At 45.6% G+C, this 14,421-nt stretch overlaps 1 protein-coding gene across 1 annotated transcript in view; it reads left to right on the plus strand.

Annotated features, from left to right (window-relative positions):
- LOC138164877 (SERPINE1 mRNA-binding protein 1-like) overlaps positions 1-11,943 on the plus strand; it is a 15,258-nt gene extending 3,315 nt beyond the window's left edge. The window contains 3 exon segments of the mRNA XM_069092811.1: positions 4,852-5,029; positions 9,443-9,616; positions 10,536-11,943. Coding sequence (XP_068948912.1) covers positions 4,852-5,029; positions 9,443-9,616; positions 10,536-10,592 — 409 coding nt within the window. The 3' untranslated portion in view covers positions 10,593-11,943.
- The last annotated feature ends 2,478 nt before the right edge of the window (positions 11,944-14,421 follow it).

A 14,421-nucleotide genomic window follows, 5' to 3' on the forward strand; every position in this document is an offset into this window, starting at 1 on the left:
ACTTTGAGGCTGGGCTGGCACTGAAATTTGTCTTCAAGACTCTCCTTCAAGGCTGCCAGCACCCTCTCCAGAACTGCCTTGGATTTGTTTTGTCTGTCTCCCCAGTACCTCCCATGCTTCATCTGTAGTAAAGGAAACTTGTAGGTGGGGTGATCACAAGGAACTGTGGGACAGGGAGTTTAACAGCCTCTGCCTATATCTAGTACGGGGAGGGATCCCTTGTCTCTTCAGAGAGGCTGTGATCATACGGCAGGGATGCGTAGGTTCTTCCATCCATGCAGATTGTGGCTCTTAGACAACTGGAGACTTGCTCTGGCTAAAAGGGTTTCCTAACTGCAGCCGTCTGGTGATGGGCAACTGCTGACTTTGAGGCTGGGCTGGCACTGAAATTTGTCTTCAAGACTCTCCTTGAAGCCTTTCCAACTTGGCATCTGCCAAGAGCGAGCTCTGTCATCTCTGTGCCATGGCCGAGATTTTTCATCATCCTTTCCTTTTAGGCACTCTTTTTTTATTTTATTTTAAACTTAAATACTAAAACTTGAATACAAATTAAAATAAAAAGAAACATTTTTAACTTAAATACAAAATAAGGAAAGGGAAAGGATTGCCATGTGCATAGCAGAACAGGAGAGGATTTAAAATACAAGGCAGTAAATTTCCATTTCAAGAAAGCCTATATAATAAATACTACACACTGGGTTTGGAGGTTGGCATTTGTCTTTATTTGCTACTCAATATCTTAGGAGTCACTGGGGTTTTTGCTTTTGTGTTTGTTTTTGTGAGGCTAAATTTATTTCAGCAAGTATCTTAGAGACCTCTTAGGTGTTGGGAGTGAGAATATGTAAAAACAGACTGCTTTGCTGTGGCAGTGTTCATACTTCCTAATTATTAGTTTGTTAGATGATGAGTGTTTTCAAATGCTTTTTGCATTCTCTGTAGGACGTGGGAGACTAGAAAACCCAGAACAAGGTAGATAGTTAATCCCTGTCTCGGGGAGCTGAAATCATTTTAATTGGGCTTTTGGGATATGGGTGGCTGCCGGAGACTTGGACATTGGAGTTTTGTTTCTCTCTTGTTCATCTTATTGGTGACCTGATTTGATAAGCTTGTATGTGGCTAGTTCGCAAAGCTGAATCCCTAACCTTCGTCATTCTCCTGAGCCCCAAGTGGTTGTCATTGAGTGGCAGGGAGTTTGCCTTTATGGGAAGCCCAGAATTAGCTCTGCGGTTTCCCCAAGTGTTTATCCTAGGGCATTGATTCTCTCCTGCACTTCGTCCTTCCAGATACTTGAAAGCAGCTCTCAGGTCTTTCCCCTCCAAACGTCTCTTGTCATATTTCGTGCCCTAGAACAATTTTCATTTGGTGTGTAGTCTCTGGTCAGTCAGTAAGCCCGCCCTTACTAAGCCCCTGGTATGAATCAGGCGTTGGGCCAAGCCCTGGGTTTACAAGTCCCTGCCCTTGATGGGCTTAGAATCTAAAGAAGATGCCATTGGATTAGATCATTAAAGGAAGCTGCAGAGGGGGGAGGATGAGATCCAGCCCTGGGGGGAGGGGGGCCCAGGGGCCAGAGGAGGGCAGCTGGGTGGGAAGTATAAGAGGTAACTGGCCCAGGAGCCCTCAGGTGGGGGAGGGGTCTGTGCTTTCCAGTCCCTGCATTTGAGGTGTGAGTAGCAAGGCTGCTGTGTTCTTGGGCTGTGCAGGCGAAGCGAGCAGTTACGGAAGGCTTGGGGCTGGCACCGGGCACCCGGGAGGGCCTTGGAGGCTGGAGGGAAGGGTCCAGGGGACAGCTGGGCCACCTTCCACTTTCCTGGGTGGGGGCCTGCTGTCACTGCTGCTGGGTGTCCACCACCTGCTGCCCTCTTGTGCCATCTTTCCCTGCCACTCCCCAAGGACCCACCCTCGTCTTTTATCTTGAGTTTCATCAGTGCATCTTTCAGACCAGATGAGTGTTTGGGCACATAATGGATAGTCTTGTTGAAGTAGGGAGGGTTCCTCCAAATCCTGCCTCTTTGTGCTGTGCTTTTCGCCTGCCCCGAGGCTGCTGCATCAGCAGAGTTGGGGGGACGGTGGCACGTGTGAGGAGGGCAGGCTTTCGGGGCTGGGCCGAGGGCACAGCCGGCCTCTTGCTTCCGAGCAGCACGCTCCCTGCCACACCACATTGCCTGATCTGTCCAGTATTCATTAGGTACACAGTGTATGCTCAGCGCAAAAGGGTCCAGAGGCAAAAATGAGACAGTTCCTTGCTTTCAAAAACTTGGGCTTTTTCTTGGAAAGATGCGTGCACTAGCCAGTAAGCAAGGCATATACAGCAACAATTTCCTGAGGCATGTGGGCTTGGCATCCAGAGAAAGTGGAGGGCTTTGGGGAAGGCTGGGTTCTGAGGGGCCAGTGGCAGGAGAGGGAGTGTCACAGGCCCAAGGTAGGCTTATTCTGCCAGGATGTGCAAAGTCAGACCCCTGTGCATCAGTCCTGGCTGTTTGGCTGCTGTGCCAGGGAACAAATGGGGGAGGCTTTTACTGGAGGCAGCCGCAGGGGGCAAAGGTCTGCGCCTGGCTGGTAGTGGCTGGAGGGGCAAAAAGGGGTGGGATGTGAGTGCCGGTGAGAGGGAGGTGGCCTCTGGCTACCCAGGCAGGTCAGGAGCCCGCCCTGCTTAGGGCAGCAGCTCCCCTGCCAGCTGTGTTCTCCAGACTCTCAGTAACCCAGGACTCAGTGGAAGACTGGCCTAAGACACATGCTGTGTGACTCTGGGCAAGTCACTTCCCCTCTGTCTGCCTTCGTTTCCCCATCTGTAGAATGGGGATTGTAACTGCACCCACTCTTAGGGTTGTAAGGATCATACGAGAAACTATTAGCACACACTGTGTCGCGCATTTTGTTTTTCAGTCGTTTGACCCCATTTGGGGTTTTCTTGGCAAAAGTGTTGGATTATTTGCCATTTTCTTCTGCAGTCCATTTTACTGATGAGAAAACTGAGTCAGACAAAGTTAAGTGACTTGGCCAGGGTCACACAGCTAGTGTCCGAGGCCAGATTTGAACTCCAGGACCAGTGGTTTGTGCACTGTGGCGCTCCCTAGCTGCCCGGCCCATAGCGGAGCTTCTGTTCAGCAGGACCATGCCTGTAACGATCGTAAAAGCTAGAGAGCCAGAAAGCACAGCAGCTCCTTGGCAAGTCAGATGCCAAAATAGCTTTTGCAGTTTTCTCGGGATGTTCTTATGTTATTTTCTGTCGAAAAAGCACAATGCTGTGAGTCGAGTATTGAAGATGGATCAGCCTGAGGTTTTTACTTTTGCCTCCCAGATCCTCCCTGCCCTGAGAGTGTCACTGGGAGGGCCACTTCATCTGCCATCTGCTGTGGCCCCTGGCCCTCTGCGGCTGGTCTGCGCTGGCAGCCAAAGGAGATGGGTCGGCAGCTCCTTGGTCCTCTAGGAGTTAGGGAGTTAAAAGCTAGGCCTTGTTGGGGAAAGAAGGAAGGGACCTTGGACTTTCGGGTGGTCTAGACCCGGGGCTTTCCACACTGAGCACGCACCAGACAAATGAAGAGTTATTTAGAAATGGATGCTACGTGTGTTTCTTTGGGATGCTGTCCGCTTAAAAACCTGAAAGGATGAAATAATATTTTGAAAATATTTTATGATCCAGAATCGGTTTTGCTCTTAATGTGCTGCTCTGTATTCAGACTAACAGGATCAGATGTGCTGTGTCATTTTCTAAAATAGTTGGCTTATTTCAGTGATGCAGTGATTTTGTCCGGTTCTGGGTTCAATTCATTTTTGCAGTTGGTTTTTGTTGTTGTCTTGGCTGAAAAGAAGCTTAGCACTGAAGGTCTCATGGTGACAGGGTGTCCTTAGCGCACCTAGATCCCGAGCTCCTTACCATCCTACCTGATGTCAGTCGCTTTTTAGAAATTAGTCAGATGATGTGGCTTTTTAAAGTTGGATGCTGATTTTGAGACAACTCACTGTCTCCTCAGCCTGCAGTTTCTCCTTCCTTCCCATTTTAGCCTATCAGGGACTCCACCATATTGCCAGGTGCCCAGCATCTCCACCTGCGGTGCCCTCCTCAACTCTCTGTCGGCATACTCTCTCACCTTTTGCCAAAACTTGTAGATTCTACCTTGTCTCTCGTGTCTCCTCTGCATCACTCTGTGACAACCTGCGGTAACTTTTCCTGCCTCAAGTCCCTTGTCTGCACTCACATTCAGCCTCCATTCAGCGCTTGAGGTGACTATCCTAAAGTGTAGGCCTGGCCCCAGCGCCTCCAGGATCACATAGAAAGTCCTACATCTTGGGCCTTCTCCAGCCTTTGGGTCTGTCCCACTAGCTTACCCGCCATCCTTCCCCTAAACCATCCCAGCCTGGTGTCCTCCCGAGTCCTGCCTGGAAGACTCCCTTCTTACCTGGCTGTCCTTCAGGACGTAGCTCAGATTCCACCTTTTGCAAGGGGCCCATTCTTTCAACCTCAGGGCTTAGCCCAGTACCTGGCAGGTCGTGAACACTTACTACATGATTCTTGCCTTGCCGTAGACTCGCTTCTGAAACGAAGGGAGGATTGCTAAGCTCCTTTTTCTAATCTTAACAAATTGTGAAATCATTGTTCAATAACTTTATTTTTATGTAAATACTATCAATAAATTCCTTTGAGGCATGAAATGACTTATCACATTCTTGCTGTACAGGGTCCCAAAAGTCTTAGTGCAGTTCCGAGCTTTAATGGCTTAAGATGCCCTTTATTCTTCCCACTTAACCTTTTGCGGTATTGTGTATGTTGTATTTTTTTTTTGAAGGTGTATATGAGTGGGGCAAAATACTGTCCTCCTCGATTCTCTCTCTTAAGAAACATTCTTTTCACAGAGAAAATGAGGTGGAAGAGGTGAAGGAGGAGGGCCCGAAAGAAATGACCTTGGACGAGTGGAAGGCTATTCAGAATAAAGACCGGGCGAAAGTTGAGTTTAATATCCGCAAACCCAACGAGGGCGCCGATGGGCAGTGGAAGAAGGGATTTGTGCTGCACAAGTCCAAGAGCGAGGAGGTGAGTCGTGCTGGCCTTGTGGATGCCTGGGTCGAGGTGTGTCCGGTGTCCTGTGGGATGGACGGTTCCTAGTGCAACGTCTGGCTTCCGCTGCTCTGTTTGGTGCTTGGGAGATGAGCCCTGGGTTGCTTGTGTCCCCCTGTGCCTAAGATGTCGTGAGCGTGTGGGGTGGCTCGGCCAGCCTGCAGACTTGTGTCAAGTTGTGCCTGTAGAGTGCTGGTGTGGGCGTGATGCCAGATATTAATGGAGAGGAGGCTAGCAATGTGGGCACTTGTTCCGCAGAGTCTCTTAAGCAATGACTGTCCTGATAAGGGCCACCTAACTGGAGGCTCGTCACGGTTACTGTTCCGTAGACTTGGACGCCCCGTGTGGTGCTCGCGTGAACGCAGGCTGAGCCTTTGCTGTACGTGGAGTGTCTGCCAGACGGAGCGCCTGGCTTGTTAGCAGTTAATGCCAATTGGCTTTGCACTGCCCCCTTTCCTGTAGAGATGTCTCTTACCTTCACTGACATTTGTGCCAATGTCTTGGGTTGTTGGCCTCCCTCTTGGTCTGCTGCATTGGGGTGGGGCAGGGCTGGGCCTTGGGCTCAGGAATGGCGCAGCCTTGTGGAAGTTCTCACCTCTGTAGGGTCAGAAACCCATCAGATGGGTTTTCATTGAAGAATGAGGAGCAGGTGTGGGAAATAGTGCATAGCCCTGATAGGCCTTTGTCCTGCTACTTGTGTGCTTGATGGTTCCCCAAAGGCACCAGGCATCCTGCTGGTGGGCACAGGGAGGTGAGGCCACAGAGTGGCAGGAGATGTGGCCAGAAGCCCCCCAGGTGTCCGCTTTCCTCTTCAGGGGGTCTTCGAGGACATCAGCAGAGTGGTGGGGAGGAAAGGGGTTGGGCAGCTGTTCTGTCTTGATCGTTGTGTTGCCTCAGCACTGGGAAGCACTAAAAAGACAAGCTTTTAAAGGTGAGCTAAACAGCAAATTCCAAGAAGCAAGAGTGGGTAAGGGGGTTCGAGTTTAGAACTCAGAGTCATTGACTGTTTTCTGTATCTTGGCTGATGGGATGAATTGAGTTCTTGAGAAAGGATGTGCTGGGGGATTGGTCTTCTGTCCCCCATGGCTCTGCTGCTTTCTGCTTTGGGGGGGTGAGTGGAAAGGGTGGGGAGTGTAAAAGGTCATGAAGAAGGATGTATTAAGTACCTGGTAACATGTTCTCTTGAGATTTTAAGGCCTGCTCCTTCTTTCTCTCTTCCACTGGTTCATCTTTCCTAATTTGGGGAGTTACTCTTTCTGCCCAGCTCTTTATTTTTATTTCCTATCCCATAGATTCCTGCTCAGCTTGCATATAAACTCCTCAGACCACCTGTCTTGATGGGGGGAAGGGAGAAGTGGAAAGGAAGGTGCTGTATAGTGAGCAACCGAATCCCCAGGGGTTTAAGACCAGAATCATTTAAGGTCTCACTGGGAAGTCACAGCTTATTCCCTGAGTGAGGCCCCGTTAGAAGAGTCCTGGGAAATCTCACAGGAGACCATTTCAGTCAGGGAGTAATTAAGTCAACTGTTTGTTACCAGAAATTCCTTATAGTTTTATTTGTTACTATTTTAAATATGGGTATACTACTCCCAATAAAGATAAGTAGATAAAAATTGATTGCTTTTTTTTGCATCTATAATTTACCATTTGGGACTTAACCTTTTCAGGGACACATCTGTCAGAGTGAGGTGTACTGAAATTTAGTATTTGGAACATTTTAAGAAACATGCATTTTACCACCTTCTCATGGAAAAATCTCCTTAAAAGGTTATGTATGAGATGCCATAAAGTCATAATTTTTTGTCTGGGCTTTATTTCACAAGAACCTGTTTTCAGTTCTTTCAGAGACGTTCATTCTATAAGTCATGTTGATGAGGAGAGCTGTGGTCAGTCCGTGGTGGTAGAAGGAGCTGTTGTGGTCAGAGTAGTGACAGGGCTTCCATCGCAGCTGCCACGTCCCAGATTCTCCTGCTGCATGCAAACCTTACACAAGACAACATAGATTCCCCCAAGAGAAAGTAGAGTCTTCAGGAACATTGATGAAGGATTTCACTGTAGGATTGCTCCGCATGGTTTTACCCTGCGCTTTCATGAGGTGTTGGCTGGGGACCCTTTGTCCTGGCAACCTCAGGGAAAGTCTCCTGTGACAGATTGATCCAGCCCCAAGCACAGGAGATGACTGTCCAGCTGCTCAGGGTCAGAAGCGCTGTGAGAGAACTAGGTGGGATCCAAATTCGAGTTGCAACTCTGACCGAGCTGGCACCAGACTACCGTTTCAGCCTCGAGTTTGTGCATTTTGCAAAACTCGGACATAAGAAAGTTGTATAGTATGCAGCTGTCGAAGCATGACCTTAAACCAGACCCAGCAGACCAGAGTTGGGAAAACCAAGCCCTCGAACTTTTTAAATTGTTCCCCCTGAGCCCCCGTGGTAGCTGGGCCTGGGGTTTTGTCTTGGCCTTTTCACTTTACAAGTTTCATGTTCCTTTTCTTTTTTTTAAATTCCATATGTAATCTCATGTATTCCTTTCTCCCCCTTTTCTTGGGTGTGGACCAATGACTTACCTCAGACGAAGGGAATGGCAGAGGTGCAGGGGAGCCATATGGAGTCAAATGAGGTGCTGATCTTTTCATTTGTTTTCTTTTCTAGTTTTAAGATGGTTTCATACGCAGAGAAGCTGTAGCGCCAGGTTCAGACCCCCCCCCCCTTCCCCTAGAGCTTCTCCCAGCTGTTCTCAGGTCTCGCCCATTGGGCAGTCAGGGAGAGCTTCCTTGTCTCCTTGCAGCGTCCATAGTGCTTGGCTGTCGTGGGCAGTTGGAGTCTCTTCACAGAAGCAGTAGAGTAACTTCTCATTGCTTGCTTGGCATTTCAGGGCCCTTCCATATTCATTCTCTTACTCGATCCTCATGACTAGCTGTTTTACAGACGAGGAGACTGAGGCACAGCACGGCCACGTGTCACATTCACATTAGTGACATTACTAAGACAGGACCTCCCGGATCCTTGTGCACAGCTCTAGAACCCAGCATAGTGTAGTAAGACCACTCCATCTGCTTCTGAGACTGGGGGAGGTGGGGAAGTCCCTTGAGTTAGAGACATTCCGACTCATGCTCAGCATCTCATGGTAACACTGAATTGGGAAGATTATGTCTGAGTGTTCTTAGAATCCACTTCCTTCCTCTTCTCCAGAAGCGTCCATTGTAGAAAGACCATGGAACAGTGATTGGGTATCACTGGGAACCAGTCAGTTTCAAGAGTATTGTTAAGCCTCACTGGGTGTCATGTAGTATTTGTTTGTGAACAATTTATTACATTCGGAGATTTCATTTGTTCTGTAAAATTTTAAGGACAACTTATTGACAAAAGAATGACATTTGTTTTGGAAGTAGATTTTCCAAAATTTAAGAGCCTCCTTAATTTTTCATTCCTGTTTGGTCAAATGAGAAAACATTTCTTAGCCTTTCAGGCTTTTGCCTGCATATTTAATGAGAGACAGCATAAAGGTCCCAGTTTTTGTTACTCTAATGCTAATGTGCTGTGGACATTGTCCAGAATTACAAAGTCTCGTGTACAGATTTGGGATCATCGACATTTTTATGACTTGAGACAAACCTAGTGGAAATTTTGGATTTGTCTGTTAAGAGATTTGGGAGCCATTCTTGGCTTTGCCAGAGGACTTGCAGAACCACTTCTTTAAGTAATTCCTATATTGTGCTTAAAATATGCTTCAGTTTATGTATGACTTTTCCAGGAAGTACCTTTTACACAAAAGTACCATTTTTCACTTGAATATGTGGCCCCGTTCCAGTTAATGTGAACATGTCTATATGTATATTACATATTTTAGTAAAATCTGGTTGGATAAAGTACAAATAAGGCCTCAGTGTGACTGAATGTACTAAGCAGATATACAAAGCTAAAGATTCTGGGAATGTTATCACTAAGACTTTGATGTCTCTGCGTTTAGTGACAACTTTTAGGTGTCAAAACATAGGTCATATAGAAGATAGCACGGGGCGGTGAACTGTGTTAATTCAGTGCTGAGATCTGTTTTCTATCAGTTGATGTTCCTATTTGAGTAACAGGATGAATTTTTTTTAAATCTAGGTATGTTGAAACTCTGAATCATGAACCTACAAAGAAGGTTTTGCTTTTAAGCTTTTAGCTCCACACGTGTGGAGATGGTACTTAGGGCTGTCGTGTTGTGTGCCACACTTCAGGGGTGGGTGTTTGCTTGGGAAGCATTTTCTAGGCAAGTTGGGAGGGGGCATCTGTTAGACTCAAAAGAGGTCATGTTCTCACTATGAATACAGTTGAATGTCTTTATCTTTTAGGACAACTAACTCATCCTGACTCATGAATCGCTCAATGGCTTTCCCTTCCATTTCAGGCTCATACAGAAGAGTCTGTAATGGATCATCACTTCCGTAAGCCCGCCAATGACATCACATCCCAGCTGGAGATCAATTTTGGAGACCTTGGTCGCCCGGGACGTGGCGGCAGAGGTGGGCGAGGCGGGCGCGGACGTGGTGGACGGCCCAACCGCGGAAGCAGAACTGACAAGGTATGGACTCACAGGTGCCCCCCAGGTCATCCATATATAAGCAGGCCTCTCCCCCAAAGAAGACCCAGTTTTTGGAAACCATTTATCCTGGGAGCATGTTGAGAGGGAGGCCGGCCTGATCCTGACTGTCTCTGTCCATCATTGTGTGGTCTTGGTCTTGACTACTCTGCTCTGGGCTGGGGCTGCGTTCTTGAGCATCTTGGAACTTGGCTGTGGGAGAAGTAGGGCTTTGTGATTTCTGTCATGGCCCCCAACGCAATTAGGAGACTGCCAGTGATCAAGATCGATAAAGGATTATTCCCAACAGCCTAAAAGAATATTGGTGCCACATCCTGGTCTTACTTTGATTGGACGTGTTTGTGCTGTGCTATGACACTATGCTATTGGCTGTGTGTGCACACCCACATAACACACCCCATACTGATCGGAGAGACTTAAGAGTTGCCCTTTTCCTAGAAGGGTACTTGACTTTTTGCCATTGTTCATGCTGGCCTTGTTGGGGTTTATCAGCAGCTGTTACCAGAAGAGAACATGAATGCTAAGGCCTTTGCTATTAGTGAAGTGCTCTTGGGAACGGGGAGAAGAGAGATCTCGCTATGCTGATACCTTTTAAGTAGTATTGCCCCCAATTTAAGTTTTTTTTTTTTTTTAGCTCTTATAGTCTGAGGAAGAGTTCACATTTTTTGTAGTAAGCCAGAACCTGCGTTGGTAATCTTGGCACGGCAGTCTTAATAGCCACTTTTATGCCTATAGAAGTTGGAAACAGACCATTGACATGTAATCGGTTTTCTGTGCCCCAGGATTCTACGCTGTGGGAGTTGATTGTGTCTGTGAGGAGAGTGGCATGGCATAGAGGCGTAGCAGGTCTGTGTGTGGGCTTGGTGACTCCCTGGTAAACTCATCTTTGTTTCTCTTCCAGTCAAGTGCTTCTGCTCCTGACGTAGACGACCCAGAGGCTTTCCCGGCTCTGGCCTAAAACTGGACGTCCTAAGCCAACCCTGGTTCCTTTGTGGACCCTCCTCCACGAGGCTTGCATGCTTAACGATCCTAAACGACGACGAAATTTTAAAAAAAGACTGTCATTCATACCATTCACACCTAAAGACTGAATTTTATCTGTTTTGAAAATGAACTTCTCTCGCTACACAGAAGCAACAATATGGTAGTCAGTTTTGTATTTAGAAATGTAATGTAGCAGGGATGTTTTCATAATTTTCAGAGATTATGCATTCTTCATGGATACTTTTTTGTATTGCTGCTTGAAAATATGCGTTTCCAAACTTGAAATATAGGTGTGAACAGTGTGTACCAGTTAAAGCTTTCATTTCATTTGTGTTTTTTAATTAAGGATTTTAGATGTTTTCCCTCAACTACAAACTGGTTTTAAATATTGGACATCATTCGTTTTCTTTAGGACTTGCTTTGCATTTTGTCACATGTGGTCAGAATGACACGTACGCTTCATTTGGTGAACTTGATGCCATGTGGAGTACTAACTTCCTGGAGAATCTTAGCTTAGTTTTCATCATTTCCGTCTGGGAAGGACTGTGTGGTCGCTTTCCACGTGTGCTAGATGCTTATATCCAGACAGTGTCCATACTTGAAGAGATTCCAGGCACATTGGCTCAGTCGCAGAAATGGCTGATCCAGCAGTAACACATGGTTCATTAGGCAAAAGTTAGGCCTTATTCACCCTTCCAACTATCTACACTTTGATGTGACACTTTTCTTTCTCAATTTAAAAAAAACAAAACCAATTAGAGTCCTTGTTTAGTAAGTTGATTAAACTACTTACTGTTGGTGAGACACATTATCCTGTCATGTAAGATAGGTGTGTGGGGGGAGGTATTCTATGGGGTGGGGGGCTTGATTTGGTTAATGCAGCATATTTGAAGTACTGCAGAGTAAGTGGCCATTCGGTATGCTTTATATGTCTCCAGGGTTGATGAGAAAATGTGTATCTTTCCATTATTTGGAAGCTGTGTTCTGAAGAAACCAAAGGGTGCTTGCTAGCTTGGGGAAAAAGAGGGAAGATTTTAATTTCCTGAAAAAGAAAAGCAGACTGTTTGGAAATGGTGGGAACTACAGCATGCTGCCTGAAATACATACCAAAAACCTCTTATTGTTTTCTCAATTTGCTATATTCCATTCCTGGTATCCAGTTGTTGACAGATGAATGTGTTTGTTCTCTCCCCTTCCCTGCTTTGAGAACTTTGCCCCTTTTGGAAAATTAGGTTGATAATTTATCCCCGTGAACAGGAGCGTCACCACTTTTTACAGACTGAACTTGGACTTAGCAACTAATAAATGGTTTGGGTTTTTTTTTTCTTGTTTGCCATATTTGTTGGAATAATAGGAAGCAATTGTCATTTAGTGCTACACACTTTAAACAACTCATTTGTAGGTTTTTGTTTTTTTTTTTACCAAGGTAGTTAGAAAACTAATGCCCTATTTAAACAAAAAAAATAAGTACAGGCCCGGCCAAGAGTTAGAGAACCTCGAATATGGAAACAACAAACTCTGGCTTGTTCAACTAGACCTTTTCTACAGAAAAGTTACTTGTACAAGAGTATTAATACATGTGTATTGATTCTTTAATGCATTCACTTCACTTAACCCCTAGAAAGGAGGTTTTCCCAGCTGAGTGATCGTTCTGTGCCGGTGTTAGTAAATCTCGACACTAAGCATGTTCTTTCTGTGTTGGTGCTAACAGAAGTCTCCTTCAAGTACCTGATGTCATGAGGTGCAAATAGAAATCCTTGGGGATTGTATGAGCGTGGCCTCGGCTGCTTTGGAGCGGGGTCTGCTAGCCCAGCCCCAGGGGCTCTGTCTCCGAAGTCCTGCAGATAGCACTTTCTCGTCTACAGCTTCATCGGTTGCCGTTTTCGTTGTCACCTTCGCCCTTCAGACTTACAGTACGCGAGCACATAAAGGCTTGAGTCCGTGGTTCTGTCCCAGAAGTCGCCTCCCTGTTGACCAACCAGAGCACAGAGCAATATTTGGGTCAATATGTCAGTGTTTTTCAAGCCAGCGTGCACTTTACAGTCGCTTGATCTGTTTATCTGATGTAAATTTGCCTCTTGATTCCCTGTGTGTCGTGCTAAGACTGTGAACGTGTCTCTGGTGGGTGAAAACTGAAAATAAAGGTTTATTTTCATGCTCTCTTTAAAAAGTCATGGAAACAATTTGAAGCAGAAGCCCATTTTAGACTCATGTGTTTCCTGGTTTTTCACCGATTTATGTTTTCCCAAGGCTTTGGTTTTGTGAGGTCGTCATTGCCTCTGTTTAACCTGGGGAGAAACATCAGACAACTTTGTTCACTAAAGCTTCAGAAAAGCTTCACTCGGCGTTTTGGGGGGACTGGTGATAAGCTGCCACGTCAGCTGGAGAATTGAGATCTTTAGTGAGTGGAGTTGTTTGGGTAATTGGGTACATTTGAGCATGAAAGTTAAATCTTGATATTTTTTTTTTAAGGAATTTTTTTTTTTTTTGCTTTTTAAAGGGCAATTGGGGTTAAGTGACTTGCCCAAAGTCACACTGCTAATAAGTGTGTTAAGTGTCTGAGGCCGGATTTGAACTCGGGTCCTCCTGACTCCAGGGCTGGTGCTCTCTATTCACTGAACCACCTAGCTGTCCTGTTTTTTGCTTTTTGTAAAGGAAAAAATGGATATAAATGGTATAAGCTGCTTAAAGGATTTTTTTTTTCATTTTAAAGGAAAGAGAAGTTGTATGACATGGATATCCCCTCATAAACTGCAGATATGGCATGCTAATGGAGACTTTGAATGACCTGCAGGAGGCGAGTTGGAATGTTCTGTCCATCTTGGGTAGAAAACCTGGGGAGAGCTTGAGTCGCTTTGTGCTGGGCTTTCCTGAGAAATCTTCACAAAACTATGTGAAGATAGTCACTCCCTGGCCCAGATGATTCCAGCATCTTAGAAGGACGTATTTTGAAAGCACTAGGGAAGAGCCCGTGCTTAACCTTGAGTTGACATCAGCTCATAAGAGTAAGTTGGGACTGACTCAGCCACTGTGACTGAGTAACAATTTTTCAATTTTCACTGGTTAAGAATATTAGAAAAGATAAATGTTAGGAGGCATTCTGTTTGGTACAATGGCAGTGAGATCTGAAGTGTAGTGAGATCTAAAGTGGACGGAATCCTCATACGTACAGTGAGTGGTGGTGAGGTCTAAAGTGGACGGAATCACCCTCATGCGAAGATAAAAATAGGGAGCGGTGTATGTTGGCATTCGGCATGTGTCTGTACTAAGTTCAGCCAAACCCAGTGAATTTCTTTTATGTAAGTCATTTAAAGTTAGATGTAAAGAACGCAAAAGCAAAAGAAGTTAATTGATAACTAAAAGATCACTTGCAAGGTATGGTTAGCAGCAGTGTCGTAAAGACAATAGAAGGCGAATCTAGATAGATTTATAGGTGACAGCATCTGGGAAACAGGTCACCTCACTGTCAGCAGTATGAATCTTAAGTGAATATCAGTGGCAAAATAGCTTGTGGAACTTGAATTATAGCAGATAACTGGTGAGGCGGTTTATTGGCTTGCTCTGATCTTCCAAAGAGCTTTTCTCTAAAAGACAAATCTGGAAACAGGAAAATTTTAAAAGCTGACAAAACATTGTTGGCCAGAAAAATGATGTGAGGATTATATTCAAACTGAGAAAATATCCCTCGAATGTTATAATCTTTATAGTACTATAGTACTTCATAGTACTATAAATACTAGATTTGAAGTTAGGTAGGTTTGGGAGGAAATAAGGAAGGTATTGGATGGGAAAATCAGTATTAT

This window comes from Petaurus breviceps, unplaced genomic scaffold (genome assembly GCF_028583685.1).
Source record: "Petaurus breviceps papuanus isolate PSGF00001 unplaced genomic scaffold, PetGlider_PUasm1.0 207, whole genome shotgun sequence".
Taxonomy (NCBI): domain Eukaryota; kingdom Metazoa; phylum Chordata; class Mammalia; order Diprotodontia; family Petauridae; genus Petaurus; species Petaurus breviceps.